This window comes from Chiloscyllium plagiosum, unplaced genomic scaffold (assembly GCF_037043375.1).
Source record: "Chiloscyllium plagiosum isolate Xiang-an unplaced genomic scaffold, Cpla_swu_hap1 HiC_scaffold_12, whole genome shotgun sequence".
Lineage (NCBI taxonomy): Eukaryota > Metazoa > Chordata > Chondrichthyes > Orectolobiformes > Hemiscylliidae > Chiloscyllium > Chiloscyllium plagiosum.
In genome coordinates this window covers 22,676,274-22,694,549 of record NW_028270150.1, presented here as the reverse complement: position 1 = coordinate 22,694,549, position 18,276 = coordinate 22,676,274, and the positions used below count along the sequence as shown (strand labels likewise).

The 18,276-nt window shown below is 43.0% G+C and overlaps 1 protein-coding gene across 5 annotated transcripts in view; it reads right to left on the bottom strand.

The window, feature by feature from the left end:
• LOC122555394 (cell adhesion molecule DSCAM) overlaps positions 1-18,276 on the bottom strand; it is a 706,376-nt gene that overhangs the window by 255,126 nt on the left and 432,974 nt on the right. For 4 of the 5 annotated variants that reach the window (XM_087992496.1, XM_043701363.2, XM_043701364.2 and 1 more), the window contains exons 7-8: positions 5,349-5,645; positions 2,696-2,971 (exon numbers count right to left, since the gene is read on the bottom strand). In XM_087992496.1, coding sequence (XP_087848622.1) covers positions 2,696-2,971; positions 5,349-5,645 — 573 coding nt within the window. The remainder of the gene's footprint in view (positions 1-2,695; positions 2,972-5,348; positions 5,646-18,276) is intronic. The other variant, XM_087992497.1, reaches the window with a different exon arrangement.

Sequence of the window (18,276 nt, the reverse complement as noted above, 5' to 3'; positions counted from 1 at the left end):
AGGGTAGAGGGGTGGGTCTGGACAGGATACTCTTCAGAGAGTTGGTGTGGACCCAATGGGACAAGTAGCCTGCTTCCACATTGTAGGGATTCTAAAAATATTTGTTTGTTCTTCTAATTTGTTTTTTTTTAAATTCACTAATGGGACATGGAACATGGGTCTCAATAGCTGACCAGCATTTATTGCCCATCCCTAATTGCCTTTGACAAAGTGATGGCTAGCTGCCTTACTGATCTGTCACAGTCTATATGCTGTAGGTTGACATACAATATCATTAGGGAAGTGTTTGCAGGATTTTTGACCAGTAACAATGAAGATAATATATTTCCAAGTCAAGATGGTGAGTGCCTTGGAGGAAACTTGCAGGTGGAAGTGGTGTCCCATGCATCTTCTGCTCTTGTCCATCTAGATGGATGAGCTCATGTGTTTAGATGGTCCTGTCTTCACTGCATCTTGCAGATAATATGTACTTCTGCTACTGTGTGTTGGTGGTGCAGTGACCATAATCTTTGTGGAAGTGATGCTAATCTAGCAAGCTACTTTGTTCTGGATGATGTCAAGCTTCTTGAGTGTTGGAGTTGCACTCATCCAGACAAGTGGGGAGTATTCCATCACACTCCTAACTTGTGCCTTGTAGATGATGGACATGCTTTGAGGAGTCAGGAGGGGAGTTACTCACCCCAGTATTCCTAAACTCTGACCAGCTCTTGTAGCCACTGTATTTATATAGCAAGTTCAGTTAAGTTTCTGTACAATGGTAACCCTTAGAATGTTGGTAATGGGGGTTTCCGTGATGGCACCTGAATGTCAAGGGATGATGGCTAGATTATCTCTTACTGAAAATGGTCATTTGTGTGGCATGAGTGTTATTTGTCACTTTTCAGCCCAGGTCTTATATTATCCAGACCTTATTGCATTTGGATCTAGACTGCTTTACAGCCCAGGTCAAGACAAGTCAACATTTTCTTTTAATGAAGACAATTTTCTCTCAGGTGATCAGGCTGACTTTGAAATTATCATGCTTATGTCTGCTCTCACTCTATTCATTATACGAATGCAATACTTTGAAATTTGCTGAGTTGAGCAGGTAAGAGGATTACTGGGCTCAGTTCCAAGAACTATGAAAATTGCAGAACTTGCTTCTTGCAGAGCTCCAACAGAGAGAGTTAATGACACACACAGATAGCATATCAGAGAATCTCACAGAGTGAAAGACATTTTTTGATGACAGCCCAGTATTGAGCGCCAAAAGAACATATTTATTTTTCATTAGGAACCCAAGGTGAGGAGAGCAAACCTATTTGTGCAGAAAGCCATCAAGACTGGAGGAATGCGATCTGAGGTAAATCCACAAGGACTGAGCAGTTGACAGCAAAATGCTAATTGAAACACCTGATGAAGGCTGGAGGAAAGAAAGGTTGACGGACATGAGGAAACTCTGCAGTTGTCAGTTGTGGAAAGGATTACGGAGCATAGAAAGCTGTGTGTTAAGGAAGATGCAGGAAAGAGGAGGAACATACAGAACAGCAGATCTGGAGGTAAGAAGGATGAGGGAGTGTGCAATTCAAAAAAGCACTGGCCATAAGAAGAGTTGGGAGAAAGAAAGGCAGGTTAACAGGATTGATCAATAAGAAAGGCTCACTAAAGTTAATGCCAATGAACTGTCCTAAAATTTTATAATGTGGAAAGGATGTTGAGGGGAGGTGATGGCCTTAATGCTAGAATATTAATTCACAGAGCCAGATAATGTTCTGGGACCTGGGTTCAAATCCTGCCATGGCAGATAGTGGAATTTGAATTCAATAAACGTCTAGAATTAGAATTCTAATGATGACCATGAAACCATTATTGATTGTTGGAGAAGATTCCACCTGGTTCATTAACCTTCACTGAAGGAAGGTAGCTGCTGTCATTACTTGGTCTAGCCTACATGTAACTCTAGACCACAACAATATGATTGACACTTAACTGCCCTTTTGGCAATTAGAGATGGCAATAAAAGTTGGCCTAGCAAGTGAAGTCCACATTCCATGAATGAATAAAAAAAACCAAGGTGAGACAAGTGCAATTATAGTTGAGAGTGTGGTACTGGAAAAGCACAGTAGGTCAGGCAGCATCCGAGGAGCAGCAGAATCAACTTTTCGGGCACGTTCCTGATGAAGGGCTTATGCTCAAAATGTTGATTCTCCTGCTCCTCGGGTGCTGCCTGACCTGCTGTGCTTTTCCAGCACCACACCCTTGATTCTGATCTCCAGTCTCTGCAGTCCAGACATTCTCCAAGTGCAATTATTACCTGGTATGAGGAGTACACCTTATCTTGTCCCTAACCTGCTTCCATAAGAGGCTTATACATATTTCTCCACATAATATAAAGAGAAGAACAGGGTAGTAGGCTTTCCATTTTGTGTTGGAAGGTTCAGAATGTTGTATTAGTGGATGTAAACTGTTTCAATGTGCCTTCCAGTGGCTACCATTTTCCCAAAGCTTCCCCCTTTCATTTTCTGTCAAGCTCCACCAACTCTCCAGACAACATCAAAGTTGACTTTCTCGTCAGGCAGATAAACATGCCCCACATCTTCTCTGGTCCCATTTGCCTTGCTGATTTCACAGCTCAATGACTTATTGTGACCAAGCCACCATCAAATGCTGGTCTTTTATCATATGGTGTTTTTGCTGAAGACAAGCCTGTCCTTACCTTTGACGGCTACATACACACTCTGACTGGTAGTCAGCTGAGGTTGGACAAGCACAGTGCAGATGTACTCTCCCTCATCCACATCCTTCTGTACATCAGAGAGCTTCAAGGTGCCATTATTCCCGTATGCCACCTGGCGATGGTTAAAGGGCAGGAGCTTGGAATTCTTGTACCACTTGATCGAATAGTATGGGTAGCCAATCACCCGGCAATGAATGTATGTATCACGACCGGCTATGGCAGTGATATTTTTCATCGATCGTATACTGGCAGGTCCTATCAGAGAAAATCAAAAAAACAAAAACAAATAGGAACAATGGAAACTGTAAAAGGGAGAGACTTTTTTAACAGAATAAAACTGCAAAAAACATTAAAAATCTGATAGCTTACGCTGATTCAATTATGACATAAACTTCAGAGAATGTGTGACAAGCCAAACTTTCCCAAACACGTTAAAGGCAAATTTCTCAGTTTTGTTGTGAAACTATGTTCATATCTGTGGGCCCACTTACAATAGAAGGCTTCCTACCTAGAAATGTTTTATTCATATGATTGTCACCTTTTTAATTCAGATCTTACATTCTAGCTCCGAGCTCAATATATTTTTACATTGTGATTTTCAGTTGTCCAGGCATCCACTTTCCCTTTCATGCTTAATTTGGCTGACAGACTTCTCTATTTGAAGTCATAACTCATCAATGCTTAAAAAAAACAGCATGGTGGCAGGTGGCCCAGTAATTAGCGCTGCTGGCTCACTGGTTAGCCCTGCTGGCTCCGAGTGCCAGGGACCCAGGTTCAATTCCAGCTTCAGGTGACTATCTGTGCAGAGTTTGCACATTCTCCCTGCATCAGTGGAGTTTCCTCCCAAAGATATATGGCTTAGGTGAATTGTCCCTAATGCTATAGTGTCCAGGGATGTTGGATTAATCATGGGAAAGTCAGGGCTTTAATGGGAGGGTGAGTCTGGGTGGGATGTTCTTCAGACGGTCATTGTTGACTTGTTGGGCCAAATGGCCTGTTTCCACACAGGAGGGGTTCTATGTATCTAGTCCCTCACCATTTATATTAATTAAAAATTAGCTTCATCAATTTAGTGTCATATTGCTCCAGCCCCTTTTTCCAGACATGTTATGCCCTTGATTTCTTGAAGGTCAAGGTATTTATATCATCAAGGATAAGTAATGGAGACAGGCAGCGGGGTTGGCCATTGGCTGCACCACTGCCAAATAAAGAGGAGCAGCAAACCTAAAAGACTCTAATTACTTGTCAATGTCATTCCGTGACTTGTGGGCTGTGTTAGAGCAGAACTGGAAAGTGCTTGTTTTTCTCTCTCTCCCTCCCAAAAAGACAATGTGACATTGGCCATGATAAACCGATATGCAATGATGGAATCAAAACATCCCTTTAATCACCTTTAAAGGCATGACCCATTGTTATATCAATACACCACTCAACCAAGTTCCTTTACTGGCAATGATGTTGGCAGGCAATTGGTATGACAAGTACCAAGCATGGTGAAACCAAAATGTATTCAATTCACAATTATTTCATTTCTGTCCCTGACCCCAGGCAGCCTCACAGTGTCAGGGACCCAGATTCAATTCCAGCCTTGGGCAACTGAGTGTGTGGAGTTTGCATGTTCTCCCTGTGTCTCCTTCTACAGTCCAAAGATGAGCAGGTCAAGTGGATTGGCCATGCTAAATTCCCCATAGCATCAGGTGCATTAATCAGATGGAAATGGGTTTGGGTGGGTTACTCTTCGGAGGGTTGGTGTGGACTTGTTGGGCTGAAGGGCCTGTTTCCACACTATATGGAATCTAATCAAACTTAACGTGATTTTGTTTTTTTTTTTGCAAAGGATCATTCTTACTGCAGAAGTTCAAGATGAAATTCGCCTTTAAACTCCTGCCCAGGAAGCTGAAGAATGGCAGCTCTATGGTATGATACAGGCCCCATTTACATGAACAGGGTTGGAAATTCCCTACGCCGCTGCCTTCATTGTCTCTCTGATAACTCTGATGCAAATTACTCACAAGTTACAACATAGGAGTGGTGCCATGGCGCGATAATGGAAATTAATCTGATTCAAAAACCAATAATGATGAAAAAGAACAGTAGGCGATTTGAGAAAATGGCGTTGATTCACATACGACTAATGAGTTGCCCACATGGAATTATTTGGCTTGACGAGTCAAGTAAAGTCAAGAGCTCGACGTGCATTACTGTTGTTACTTCAGGATGGTCCAACGCATCAACAGAAGTTGACTTGGCTTGACTGAAAACAGCTCAGCTAGGGAAATAAAAGAACAATGGGGACAGATGAGGAGACAGGCATCCTGAGGATCCTTGGGAATAAATACCGGACGGATTATTTGGCACACTTTGGTGTCACATGAACAGGGCTTATGAGAAGCATGACTCACATGGTGATGGAAAACCTGAGAAAGTCTGAGAATAAAAGAAGTCAGGATAGCCAGGAGAGGGTAGGAAGGAGAATAAAGAAAGAATGGAAACAGCGAGAAAGGCATTTATCTGCAAAATAAACAACAAGAAAAGGACCATTCAAAATTCAAAAGCAGAACTTAAGAATGCATGGATTTTACAATCCTAATGAAATGAACTATGTGTTCTGAGGAGCTAATTTGACAAGCACCTCTTACGTTTATTCGAGCCTGATACATGGCGACTCCGGCAGAGTTGTTGGCCACACATCGATAGACTCCTCCATCCCGGACCTGAGTGTTAGTGATGTTGAGATGGCTGACCATGTTGCCCTCAGTGGTTCTGTACTGGCTGAAGTGGTGGCTCCCATCTCGTGCAATTGAGTCGTCATCCAGGGTCCAGGTGATGGTTGGTGGTGGATTGCCTTTCACGCTGCACATCAGCGAGATGGGCTCATTGGGACTCACCACCTTCTCACTGAAAAACGAGATCACTTTCGGCGTTCCGTCTGGAAACAGAAAGAAGGCAAAGTGTCAGCCCTCAAAGACTATTTCAAAAAATCATGTTCTACATCATTTTGCCACAATGTGTGCGGCCTACTAATAAGGGACTTGGCCAATTGTCAATTGACTGAGACATTCAGTTCTCTGTTTAGAACTCTTTTATTTCACTCTTCAGATTACTTTTGGCTTTTCTTAATGGTACCAGTAAAGAAAATTATAGCTGCTGAGCATGTGCAAAAGGAGCTAGTTCATAGCCACATCAAATCACGTGACTGGATCCTGGGTGTCTCGGCTCCAGGTAAGATGTTGTCTTTTTCCGTTCTCTGTATACTGTTTTATTTAATAATGCCTGTTGCTTTTCATTCACAAGAATGTCGATCTCAACTTACTGCAGTACTGTCTCTGCAGAACAGGTTATCCACCAGTAATCATCTTGTCTAAATGGACAGGTTAAACACTGCCTGGATGTTCGACTAAATTGTATCCTTCCAGGTCACCACATAATGACCATGAGTAGAAACTTTGAGGAAATTCATTTCTCTGCTCAGCCTGGCCACTGAGGCAGTGAAGAGTGTCCTGCAATTAGTGCCATGATGAAGCCATCTGGGAAAAATGCCCTGCAATCAACTCAAGGTGAAGCCAATTGGAGCAGCAGCGAGGGGAGAACAAATCTGGGAGTAAATGGTGGCATTGGGGCTTCCCGATAAAAGTGTGAGGGGCAAAGATTGAGCTTAATCAGAGCAGGAACGGGAACGAGAGTGAGAACGGAGCCTTCACTGTATCCAGAGGCAGAGCTACTGAGGTGATGTCAGGATTCAAACTGAGACAGTGGACCAAGAAGCAGCTGATGGGTCAGTATGGTCAGATGAGTATTTAAATCCATTCTTTTGGAGTTGTTATCAAGGATGAGAAAGTGAGGACTGCAGATGCTGGAGATCAGAGTCGAGAGTTGGTGCTGGAAAACCACAGCAGGAGCTGTTATCAACACTTACTAGTTAAGAAAAGACAAGTCAGAGGAATGAAGGTAGTCAGGTGTTGGAGCGAAGGTGGGAAATAATCAACAAGGACACAATTTGTTTTCAATTTGATCACAGGACGTGGCTGTCATGGGCAATGTCAGCATTTATGACCATTCCCTAATTGTTCAGTCTGGAGTCAGGTGTAGACCAGACCAGGTAAGGACAGCAGATTTTCTTCCTTGGAGGGCATGAGTGAACCAGATAGTTTTTGTGACAATTAATAATGGCTACATGGTCACTATTAGGCCACATTTAGCTCCAGATTGTTATTGTATTCAAATTCTGGCATCTGCCATGGTGGGATTTGAATCCAGGTCCCAGAGAAGTGGCCTGGAGTTCTGGATTACTATACATTACCACTAAGCTATGGACAAAAGCAGCCTGGATGAAGAATTCATACAATGCTTTATGGCAAATTTCTTCAAACAGCATATTCTGGAGCTGACCAGATAGCAAACTATACTAGATCTGGCATTGTTGAATGAAATAGGATAATTAATGACCAAATACTGAAGATGCCCTTATGACACAGTGATCATACTTGTTTGAATTTTACATTCAGTTTAACAGGGAGAGAGTGGAGAAAGTGAGGTCTGCAGATGCTGGAGATCAAAGTTGAAACTTTATTGCTGGAACAGCACAGCAGGTCAGGCAGCATCCAGGGAACAGGAGATTCGACGTTTCGGGCACAGGCCCTTCTTCAGGAATGAGCAGAGAGTGTTCAGCAGGAGAAGATAAAAGGTAGGGAGGAGGGACTTGGAGGAGGGGCGTTGGAAATGTGATAGGTGGAAAGAGGTCAAGGTGAGGGTGATAGGTCGGAGTAGGATGGAGGCGGAGAGGTCAAGAAGAAGACTGCAGGTCAGGAAGAAGACTGCAGGTCCTGACCTGCAGTCTTCCAGGGAGAGAGTGGAGCCAAGCCTAATATTTTAAACTTAAATGAGGGCAATGTCATAAATGAGGGCATGAGAGCAGCATTAGTTAAAATATGATAGCAAGTTAAGTTAAGTGATAGATAAACAGAGGTATAGAAGCAGACATTAAGGGAACATTTCAGGATACACAGAATAGATACATTTCAAAGAGAAAGAAATATTCCAAGCAGAGGACACACCATATGTGATGAATGAAAAAAAATTAAAGATAACATGCTTAAGAAAAAGCATATCATTGTTCAAAGATAGATGGTAGATCAGAAGATAAAATATAAATAATAATAAAGAAATACCTAAAAGGTTAGTAAGGAACAAAAGTTACAGTGCAAGAAAAAGCTAGCTAGAAGCATCAAGCAGGTAGTCAGAGTTTCTAGATATTTTGAAAGGGAAATCATTAACAGAGTTAATGTTGGTCCTTTTGAAGTGAATCTGGAGAGTTAATAATGCAAAATAAGGAGATGGCAGATGAATTTAATGTGTATTTTGCATCAGGCTGCATTTTGAACAATGCAACTAACTGTAGAAGCAGCTGTAACTTAGGGAATAGAAGGGACGTGTTATGGAGCAAGTTATGTAACTGTGAGTCTACAAGTCCCAAAGTTTTTGGTGGATTTCATCCTAAGTTTAAAGAAGTGTTTCTTGTGACAGTTGTTGTAGGTGGTCAAATCAGGGCAAGACTTATACATTTAAATGGTAAGGTTTTAGGGAGTCATAGAGTCATAGTCATAGAGATATACAGCATGGAAACAGACCCTTCGGTCCAACACCTCCATGTCCTTGCGCAATTCTCATTTGTCATTTACATAGTTAAAAGTCACACAACACCAGGTCCAACAGGTTTATTTGGAAGCACGAGCTTTCGGAGCACTGCTCCTTCATCAGGTGGTTGTGGAGCAAGACCATAACACACTGAATTTATAGCAACAGGATTGCAGTGTCAGGAAATGTAATATTAAACAAATTCAGCTTAAGTCTTTCATCTTTTAGAAAGATCACATTAATTTCAGTTCCTTCATATGTAAATCCCAGAACTTTAAGTTACATTTTATTTGAGCAAAATAAAACTGCATAAACCCATGTAAGATTCTGTAACTCCTACTTTAGAAATAAAATCAGTCTGACCTAACATTGGGATACAGACTGACTTTAACTTCCCACCTTGAATGCATTATCTGAGCTGAGATGACACCTATTGTTAAAAACTATCTTGAGAATGTAACTTTAACAAAGTTCTGGGATATATGAATGAAAGAATCAAAACTAACATGATCATTCTAAAAGACAAAAGACAAGCTGAATTTGTTTAATATTACATTCCCTGACACTGCAATCATGTTGCGACAAATTCTGTGTCTTACGATTCTGCTCCACAACCACCTGATGAAAAAGCAGCACTTTGAAAGCTAGTGTTTCCAAATAAACCTGTTGGACTATAACCTGGTGTTATGTGATCTTTAACTTTGGCCATCCCAGTCCAACACTGGCACCTCCAAATCACATAGTTACATGGCAGCTTTATGAGAGGATACACCCAAAGGCATCCTCTTGCCAAGTTGAGTTTAGGTGCTGCAGAGAAACAACAGAAAGGACACTGAGCACCCAAGATTGTTTCTTTCCCAGGTAATGCTGGATGTTGTTTGGAGTGAGTGAATATTAGAGACATCTGGAGTTTTCTCTGTGATGATGGTGGACAGTTGTATCTGCTAATGGGGGCAGTTCACAATAATGCAGCTGCTATCAATAAGAGAGCTGAGGATATCTCTGGCAAGAACATCAGATCAGGTGTGTAGAATTTCTTATTCCAAGATATTCTCCCTTCTCTATATGAACTAGCCATTGTTCAATAAACTTGTGCTAACCTTGACCAGCTCCAGCACATTTACGACATAATGGCAGCAGTAAACCTGCTCTCGGGGAAATGCAAGTGACACTTTTACAGGACCGTGGAACTATGCAATGAAGATGGGCAGTAGCCATGCTCCAACACTAGAGCAGAAACAGGAAGTGGCAAACACCAGAAGCCTCAAGAGACAATCTTGAGCTGGGAGAAACTGGCAGGATGTGGGGCAGACAAGCTCCAGTAAGAGGCGAAACTGGACAAATGCAGGGCAGACAGACACTGGTTACATGGGGCAGGAAAAATTCACTGATCAGCAATTCTGGCAGAACTCAGGGAGATGGGCACACTGTCAACACAGTGCCAGAGAGCAGTGGTAAACGAAACAGTGTAGGTTACAACAAATAACCTCAAACCGTAAGTGAAACAGGTGCAAGGAGAGAGAACCTGACGTTTGGCTCAGGCACTGTGGGCTGAATGGCTTCCTTGGGTACGAAAACAATCCTGTGATGCCTGGCACAGGAGAATGCATACTTAACAGCGTCCCTTTTGGCAGTGTCTGGTACAGACTCTCGTGCACACAGCCTCTCCCAGTACCCATCAGGGAGCCCTCACCTGCCATACCATGGACTACCCACCAGAACTACCACCCAGCAGTACCCACCCCCTCCATTCTGAAACTGCATTTCTCTCTTCCCCTCACCCCATTACTGCCCTTAGGACCCACTCAAACATACCAGAGCCACTCTTCACCCCATCAACACTGGGCAAGGTGTCCCCAGTGGTGCAGGGGTCAGAACTGTGAGGTCTCCCTGTGGATGACTGTGGTCCATAGCCAGTAGAGCTTTTGCACCCAGTACCTCCTCTTCCACTGTCCCACCAGCGTCAAGCCTTATCAGCCCCAACTCCTAGTCTCCCCATGCCCCACCACTAGACAGAGAGAGAGAGAGGGGGAGAGGGAGAGAGAAAGAGAGAGAGAGAAAAAGAGAGAGAGAGAGAGAAGGAAGAAAAAGCCTCCCGTTGACAACCCCACTGGCCAGGAGAAGGGGTAGGATGGCCAATGCCTTGCAGCCACTCAAGAAGAATTGTCCCTTTGAGTGGTGACCCAAGCAGATCCGAAAAGGTTAATGAACAAAGACTTCCTGTCGCAGAGTCCAGACAATGGCTTCACAGAGTCCATTCTCAGATGGTCCAATACATAATGTACTTTAAGTAAGAAGCTATGGGTTTCTTTTATATTTTAAATGCTTCAGCATTTAATTAATTTACTAATGTTGAAATTTAGCCATTTAATGTATTGCATTTCACCCAACACAGTCCGTAATATTTTAACATCTTTTACCAGCCAGGCAAAGCACTCCAGAACCCAAGTCCTGTTTTAATATTAAACCCTAAGTGAATCAATGCTTCACTTCAAGCTGTTTCACTTCAAGTTGTGAATGTCAGAATCACAGAATTGTTATGGTGCAGAAGGAGGCCATTTGCCCCATCATGCCTGCACTAGTGATTCAGGGGCATGGCCCTCACTTTAAGTGAGGACTTTCTGGACAGTGCAAAGAAACATCACAATGGAGAAGACTCTTAGACTACCCAAGCTGCACCATCACGGTGGGCGGCACAGTGGCACAGTGGTTAGCACTGCTGCCTCACAGCGCCAGAGACCCGGGTTCAGTTCCCGCCTCAGGCGACTGACTGTGTGGAGTTTGCACGTTCTCCCCGTGTCTGCGTGGGTTTCCTCCGGGTGCTCCGGTTTCCTCCCACAATCCAAAGATGTGCAGGTCAGGTGAATTGGCCATGCTAAATTGCCCGTAGTGTTAGGTAAGGGGTAAATGTATGGGTGGGTTGCGCTTCGGCGGGGCGGTGTGGACTTGTTGAGCCGAAGGGCCTGTTTCCACACTGTAAGTAATCTAATCTAATCTAATCTAATCATCACGTGGAGGGTCTGGACCAGGCCACACAATGCTGCAATGGAGGCTGAAGATTCTACTGCTGGCGTCAACTCAGGCCTCTCTCACAAGCCAGCAAAAAACAGGTTTTCATATTTTTATATTTGATTGGAAACCGAGCTGATGATATATTCACATGACAAAGGATCACAGAAGGTTTTGAAAAGACTTGTTGTCTTGTGAGTCAGGAGATACCTCAGATTGCAGTTCTAAATCAACTGCTCCTTATTCAAAAATTGTGTCCCCTGTATTATGGAGATGCGTGATCCAAATATTAACTCCCATCATTGTTGACTGGGGCCATATACACGTATCTTGAACTTTGAAAAGGACACTTTTGCATCGCTAAAGATTTAGAAGAGACCTGGTATTTGAACAGAAACATCTAATCTGCAATGCTTTCAGAGGATTGAATGACTCAGTTTGTGGGTGAAATAAAGCTGATGAAATCTGATCACAGGCAGCCCAGGGAGCCTGGGCAGCAACAGCCTGTGCCCTCCCTCACTTTCTCTGAATGTCCTCTCATCATAGTGTCAGATCCAGACATCCATTGGAAGGCCTCTTCATTATTTATATTGGTAGCTAAACAAATATTTTTTGAATCTATCTCATTGCCTCCAGATTTTTAAAAAATTAAGCCAGCCACAACTGATCTAGGAAGATACCTTTGCGCCAAAGTGTCTTCATCTACAGATCAACATTTGTGATTATCTGTTAACAATACTCTTCTGAGATTAAACGCTGTTTGGTCAATTTTGAGCATTACACTCTGCAGGATGATTTGGCGGTGCCAGTGTTGGACTGGGGTGGGCAAAGTTAAAAATCACATAACACCAGGCTGGAGTCCAACAGGTTTATTTGGAGGCATTAGCTCCGAAAGCTAGTGCCTTCAAATAAACCTGTTGGACTATAACCTGGTGTTGTGTGATTTTTAAGTCTGCAGGATTTTCTTTAACTCATTGGCTACTGTTTGAGAGTGTGTGTACATGTGCTAGTTTATGAGAAAGGTAGTTATACAGATGTGGATAGGGTTTGGTTCGCTCAGAGGATTGGTTTGCGATGCAGAGTGATGCCAACAACACAGGTTCAGTTCCTGTTCCAGCTGAGGTTACAATGAAGACCCTGCCTTTTCAACCTCACCCATTGCTTATATCATGGTGAGCCTCAGAGTAAACCACCACCAATTGTCACTCACTGATGACGGAGCAGCTCGATGGTCCTCTGGAACTATATTTTTTACCAATGATATGCATGTGATAATAATCTTTGTTTCTTGAGCTTGAGTAATGTTTGCTTGTTATCTCATTATTTGGCAACTAAAGAGACCCAGTTGATTTGTTTCTGATAATAAACACAGTCAGATACCTATATAATCTCTATTCTTTCCAAAAATGTAAATTTTGTTGAGGTATGGGACGAGGAAAATAATCAGCTCTCACCCATCCAACCTCAGCTATAACATTCATTTGTCCACCCTTGCAATGCATACCAACGTCCTTCATGCATCTACCTTGATGAGCTCTCTAGGAACTCTGCAAAGTTTCAATGAGGTTGCCTGTCTTTCTCTAAACTCAAGAGAATATAGACTCGGTCTTCTTAATTTCTCTTTGGAATCAGTCCAGTGAACCTTTCTTCTGTGCTAAATATAACTTCCTTTAGTTAAGGAGACCAAAACTATACATCAACTATTCAAGGTCATTAAATGCCAGTGCGCAGGTACAAAATGTAACTGGAAGCATTTACAGTATAGAGAGTTGGCCCTTTCACAAGGGAGTGGTGTATCAAAATGAGGCTGTGATGCTTCAGTTCCAGGAGCCTTGGTACAGTAGTGGACACCACACTGCAGAAAGTATATATTCACAACATCATAGGAGGTATCAAGTAATATAGTGTTCCTCAAAATGATACTAAGCTTAATTTATCAGGACAGGTTGAATAAACTTCAGGAAGTTGAATGTGATCTAAGCAGTTATTCTAAGTGATCAAAGATTTGATAGGGTAGATACTTATTAGGGAATGGAACATAAAGCTAGGGACGTTTTGCTAAAATCATAGAAGACATCAGTCAGACTGTATACTCTGGACAATTTGTACCATTTTCTTAGGAAAGATCCATTGGCATTGGATGGTGTCCAGAGAAGGATCACTAAGTTGATTCTGACTCCGGAGGGTCTGACTTATGAAGTGATGTTGATTCGGTTGGGCCTGTACTCATTGGATTTAGAAGAATGGGAGGCGGTTTATTGAAATAGATATGATTCTTAATGGGCTTGACAGGGTAGATGCAGCGAAGTTATATACCCTTGTGGCAGAGTGTTGGAATGCTGGGCACAATCTCAGGATAAGGGGTCACACATTTATGACAGAGATGAGGAGGAATTCCTTCTCTCAAAGGATTGGAAATCAATGGAATTCTTGAACCAGAGGCTGGGTCATCAAGTACATTCAAGGCTGAGATGGACGGATTTTTAATCTGTAGGGAATCAAAGGTTATGGAGAAGAGATTGGAGAGTGGAGTTGAGGATTATCAGATCAACCATAATTTCATTGAATGACGGAGCAGATTTGAATGGGCTGAATGGCTTACTTCTGCTCTCATGTTTTCTACAGAAAATCAGTCTGGGGTTAGGCTGGTGCAGAGTGAAATCAAGAAAGGTATTGGAAGTATTGTGGGCAGCACGGTGGCACAGTGGGAGGCACGGTGGCACAGTGGTTAGCACTGCTGCCTCACAGCGCCAGAGACCCGGGTTCAATTCCCGCCTCAGGCGACTGACTATGTGGAGTTTGCACATTCTCCCCGTGTCTGCGTGGGTTTCCTCCGGGTGCTCCAGTTTCCTCCCACAGTCCAAAAATGTGCAGGTAAGATGAATTGGCCATGCTAAATTGTCCGTAGTGTTAGGTAAGGGGTAAATGTAGGGGTATGGGTGGTTTGCGCTTTGGCGGATCGGTGTGGACTTGTTGGGCCGAAGGGCCTGTTTCCACACTGTAAGTAATCTAATCTAATCAAAACAGAAATAGCTGGAGAAACTCTGCAGGTCTGGCCACATCTGTGGAGAAAAAAACAGAGTTAACATTTTGAGTCCAGTGACACTTCTTTAGGGCCTGGCTAAGTTTCTCTAATCATTTCTGCTTTTGTTTCAGATAGAGTCATAGAGTTCTACAGCACGGAGAAAGGCCCGTAGGCCCAAACTGGTCCATGCCAACCAAAATGTCCATGATTTCCAGCATCTGCAGCTCTTTTTTTAATATATATTGGAAATATGGAACTTTCTCTGTATTGATTTTGAGTCTGTAGGAATTATCAAGACTTAGATCAAAAAGCTTTTGTTGGATGAGAGTATCAAGGAATATCGAGTAAAGGTGGGTACATGGAATTATGATACAGACCAATCATAATCATATTTAAATGGCAGGACAGGCCTGAGGCCTACTCCTCTCATGTGGGCTTTCTGAATGCCGCTGTTATATCGGATGAGCTATAATCAATATTATAAAACAGAAGTTAATTTGTGAGAATGTTTGTTTTATATTCCAAGTGATTAAAGATTTGAAAGAGTAGATAGTTATTAGAGAATGGAATATAAACTAGGGAGGTTTTGCTAAAACCATAGAAGGCACTAGTCAGATCACAGCTGGAATACTGTGAACAGTTCTAAGGAAAGATCCACTGACATTGGACACAGTCCAGGGAAGGTTCACTAAGTTGATCCTGGCTGTGGAGGGACTGACTTATGAAGAGATGTCGAGTTGGTTGGGCCTGTGCTCATTGGCAAGAATGTTTGTTTTATTCTGAAAGAAAAGCTCTTCGTGAAACTCAATGAAATAATCTCTCTGTACAAACAAACGAATCAATTTTACACCATTACCCAATTGCAAATTGGCCAGAGTAACTAAGAATAGAATATGCTTCTCAATGTAAGTAACCAACACTTCTAGCAAATGCAATGAATTATTAAATTAAATTATTGTTTCTTGCAATATATTGAACTATAAGACGGCTTGGGAGTAAAATAGAGGAGGTTTATGCACAAGAGGCACAGAGTCATAAGCACTAAAACAGATCTTTTGGTCCAACTTGTCCATGTCAACCAAGTCTCCCAAACTAAACTAGTCCCATTTAGAGTCATAGAGTCATAGAGATGTGCAACACGGAAACAAACCCTTTGGTCCAACTCGTCCATGCCGACCAGATATCCTAAATTAATCTAGCCCCATTTGCCAGCACTTGGCCCATATCCCTAGTGAAGAAGGTGTTTGGTATGCTTTCCTTTATTGGTCAGTGCATTGAGCATAGGAGTTGGGAGGTCATGTTGTGACTGTACAGAACATTGGTTAGGCCACTTTTGGAACATTGTGTGCAATTCTGGTCTCCCTCCAATGCTCCAATTCAGCCTCCAATGTTCCAAGGGAAACAGCCCCAGCCTAATTCAGCCTCTCCCTTTAGCTCAAGCTCTCCAACATCCTTGTAAAACTTTTCTGAATCCTTTCAAGTTTCACAACATCCTTTCAATAGTGGGGACCAGAATTGCACGCGGTATTCCAAAAATGGCCTAACCAATGTCCCGTACAGCTGCAACATGACTCCCAACTCCTGTACTCAATGCACTGACCAATAAAGTTTAGATCAGAGTGGTGCTGGAAGAGCACAGCAGGTCAGGCAGCATCTGAGGAGCAGGAAAATTGATGTTTCGGATAAAAGCCAGCACTTGGTCCATATCCCTATTGAAGGGCTTTTGCCCGAAATGTTGATTTTCCTGATCCTTGGATGCACCCTGACTTGCTGTGCTTTTCCAGCACCACTCTGACCTAAACTCTGGTTTCCATCATCTGCAGTTCTCATTTTGCCACACTGACCAATAAAGGCAAGTTTACTAGATACTTCTTCACTATCTTGTCTAACTGGGACTCCACTTTCAATGAGCTTTGAACCTGCACTCCAAGGTCTCTTGCCTGCATTTACCTCATATCCTTGTAAATCCTTCTTATTCATGTACCTATCCAAATGTCTTTTAAATGTTATAACCTCTACCTGCATCTACCATTTCCTCTGGCAGTTCATTCCACATGTGAACTATCCGCTGTGTAAAAAAGTTGCTCCTCAGGTACGTGTTAATTCTTCCCCCTCTCACCTTAAAAATATGCCTCCTAGTTTTGAACTCACCCATCCGAGGGAAAGGCCTTTGCTAGTCACCTCATCCATGCCCTTCATGATTTTATAAACCTTTATAAATTCATCCCTCAACCTCCTAAGCTCCAGTGAAAAAGCCTGTAAGTTGTCAGAAGTCACTCAACACCAGATTATAGTCCAACAGGTTTGTCTGAAATCACACATGCTTTTGGAGCACAGACCCTTCGTCACATTTTGTGTGACTTCTGACGTTGTCCACCATAGTCCAACACCGGCGCCTCCACATCATGTAAGCTGTCATTAGACATTGATGTTTTGCCTCACTGTTATTTTCCTTCTCACATTAATGCTGCCAGTTCTGAGAGAAAGGGAACTTCAGGCTTTGGATATTGAATGAACACTGACACACAATAGATAAATCAGTGAGCTTGCATTGTATGTTCAGCCTCCCTTTTTATTCCTGTGATAGGATTTTTCTGAGATGACAGGGGACATTATTTTCCCAGTCAGACCTGTGTGTCTTTGAAATCTTTCCCACTGTCACTTTGTGAGGATCCTCTTCTTTTACACCGTCACAGATTATCAAGAGGCCCCATGAGATTTTGGCCACATGAAGCAGGTCAGGCTGAAACCTACAGCATTCTTGAAATGTGGTGCAGGAGCTGAATTGTCCCAGCCCATTGGCAAGTGGCTGGGAAGTGGGGGAGCTGACAAAGTGTTGGGGCCGGTGCGGGGAACATCACGGGTACTGGTTCCTGATATCTTCTTGCCGTTGTGGCATAATGCCAACTGTAGGCATCAATCAAGCTACTTGATTAGGTAATTAAAGACCACATTCTGTACTCGTTGGGAAGACCCACCACTGAGTGGAGAGTCTTCCAGGTGACTATAGTGGCCTCCCACATGATTCAATGGGGGGAGATTCCCTCCTTGCTCAGAGCTCCACTGCCCATGGAGGAGGGAGGGGGGTGGGGGGGACAATCCCTCCTCACAATGACAATGGACAAATCCATAGCAATGGCACTGCTATTACTCCACAATCCCACATGGACTACCAAGTTTCAGCTTAATCCAAACTCACTCAAAAGATGGTGAGGTCCCCTTCTTGGAAAGCGGGTGGGCCCAGCAGTGGTCACTACACGTGGACAAGGCTTGAGCCTGCTGAGTGACCAGCAGCTCTTGGGGACAATCTTAATCAGGTGGCAGCCTCTTCATTGGTTGCTGTCACCAATATGGTTTCCAGATTCCAGCATCCACCAAAGTAGGTTGTTTTGCCCTTTTGGTCCTAGCATTGGGACTTGACAATGAGTGGCAAAATTTAGTTCTTTGTTTCTCTGCTTAGATCACACCTATGAGTCTCATTATTGAGCAAGTTAGCTGTAACATGTTTGGCTGGTCAAGTGACATATTGTAGTGGGACAGCATTAAACTGAGAACCTTGTTTTCTCCTGCACCATTTCCCTTATTTCCAGATGTTGGATAGGGTAATGTTCAGGACACATCGGCTCCACCCAGATGTCAGACATAGTCTGGGTACGGGAAAAGAGTTCTCCTCCAGCTTTGAGAGCAAAAAGATTTATCCATACGAATTCCCTAAGGTCCCAGTAATCACACCTGCCCAAATGTTGTTGTACGTATTGCTACCATGCAATAAATCTCCTTGTTATCTAAGAACAAGTGTTTTCTGTCGATTCTCTATGGCAATGTATCCTCAACCACTAATCACTAGAGAGATCCTAGATGAAGCACAGACAAATGAGATCAGTGATAGTGA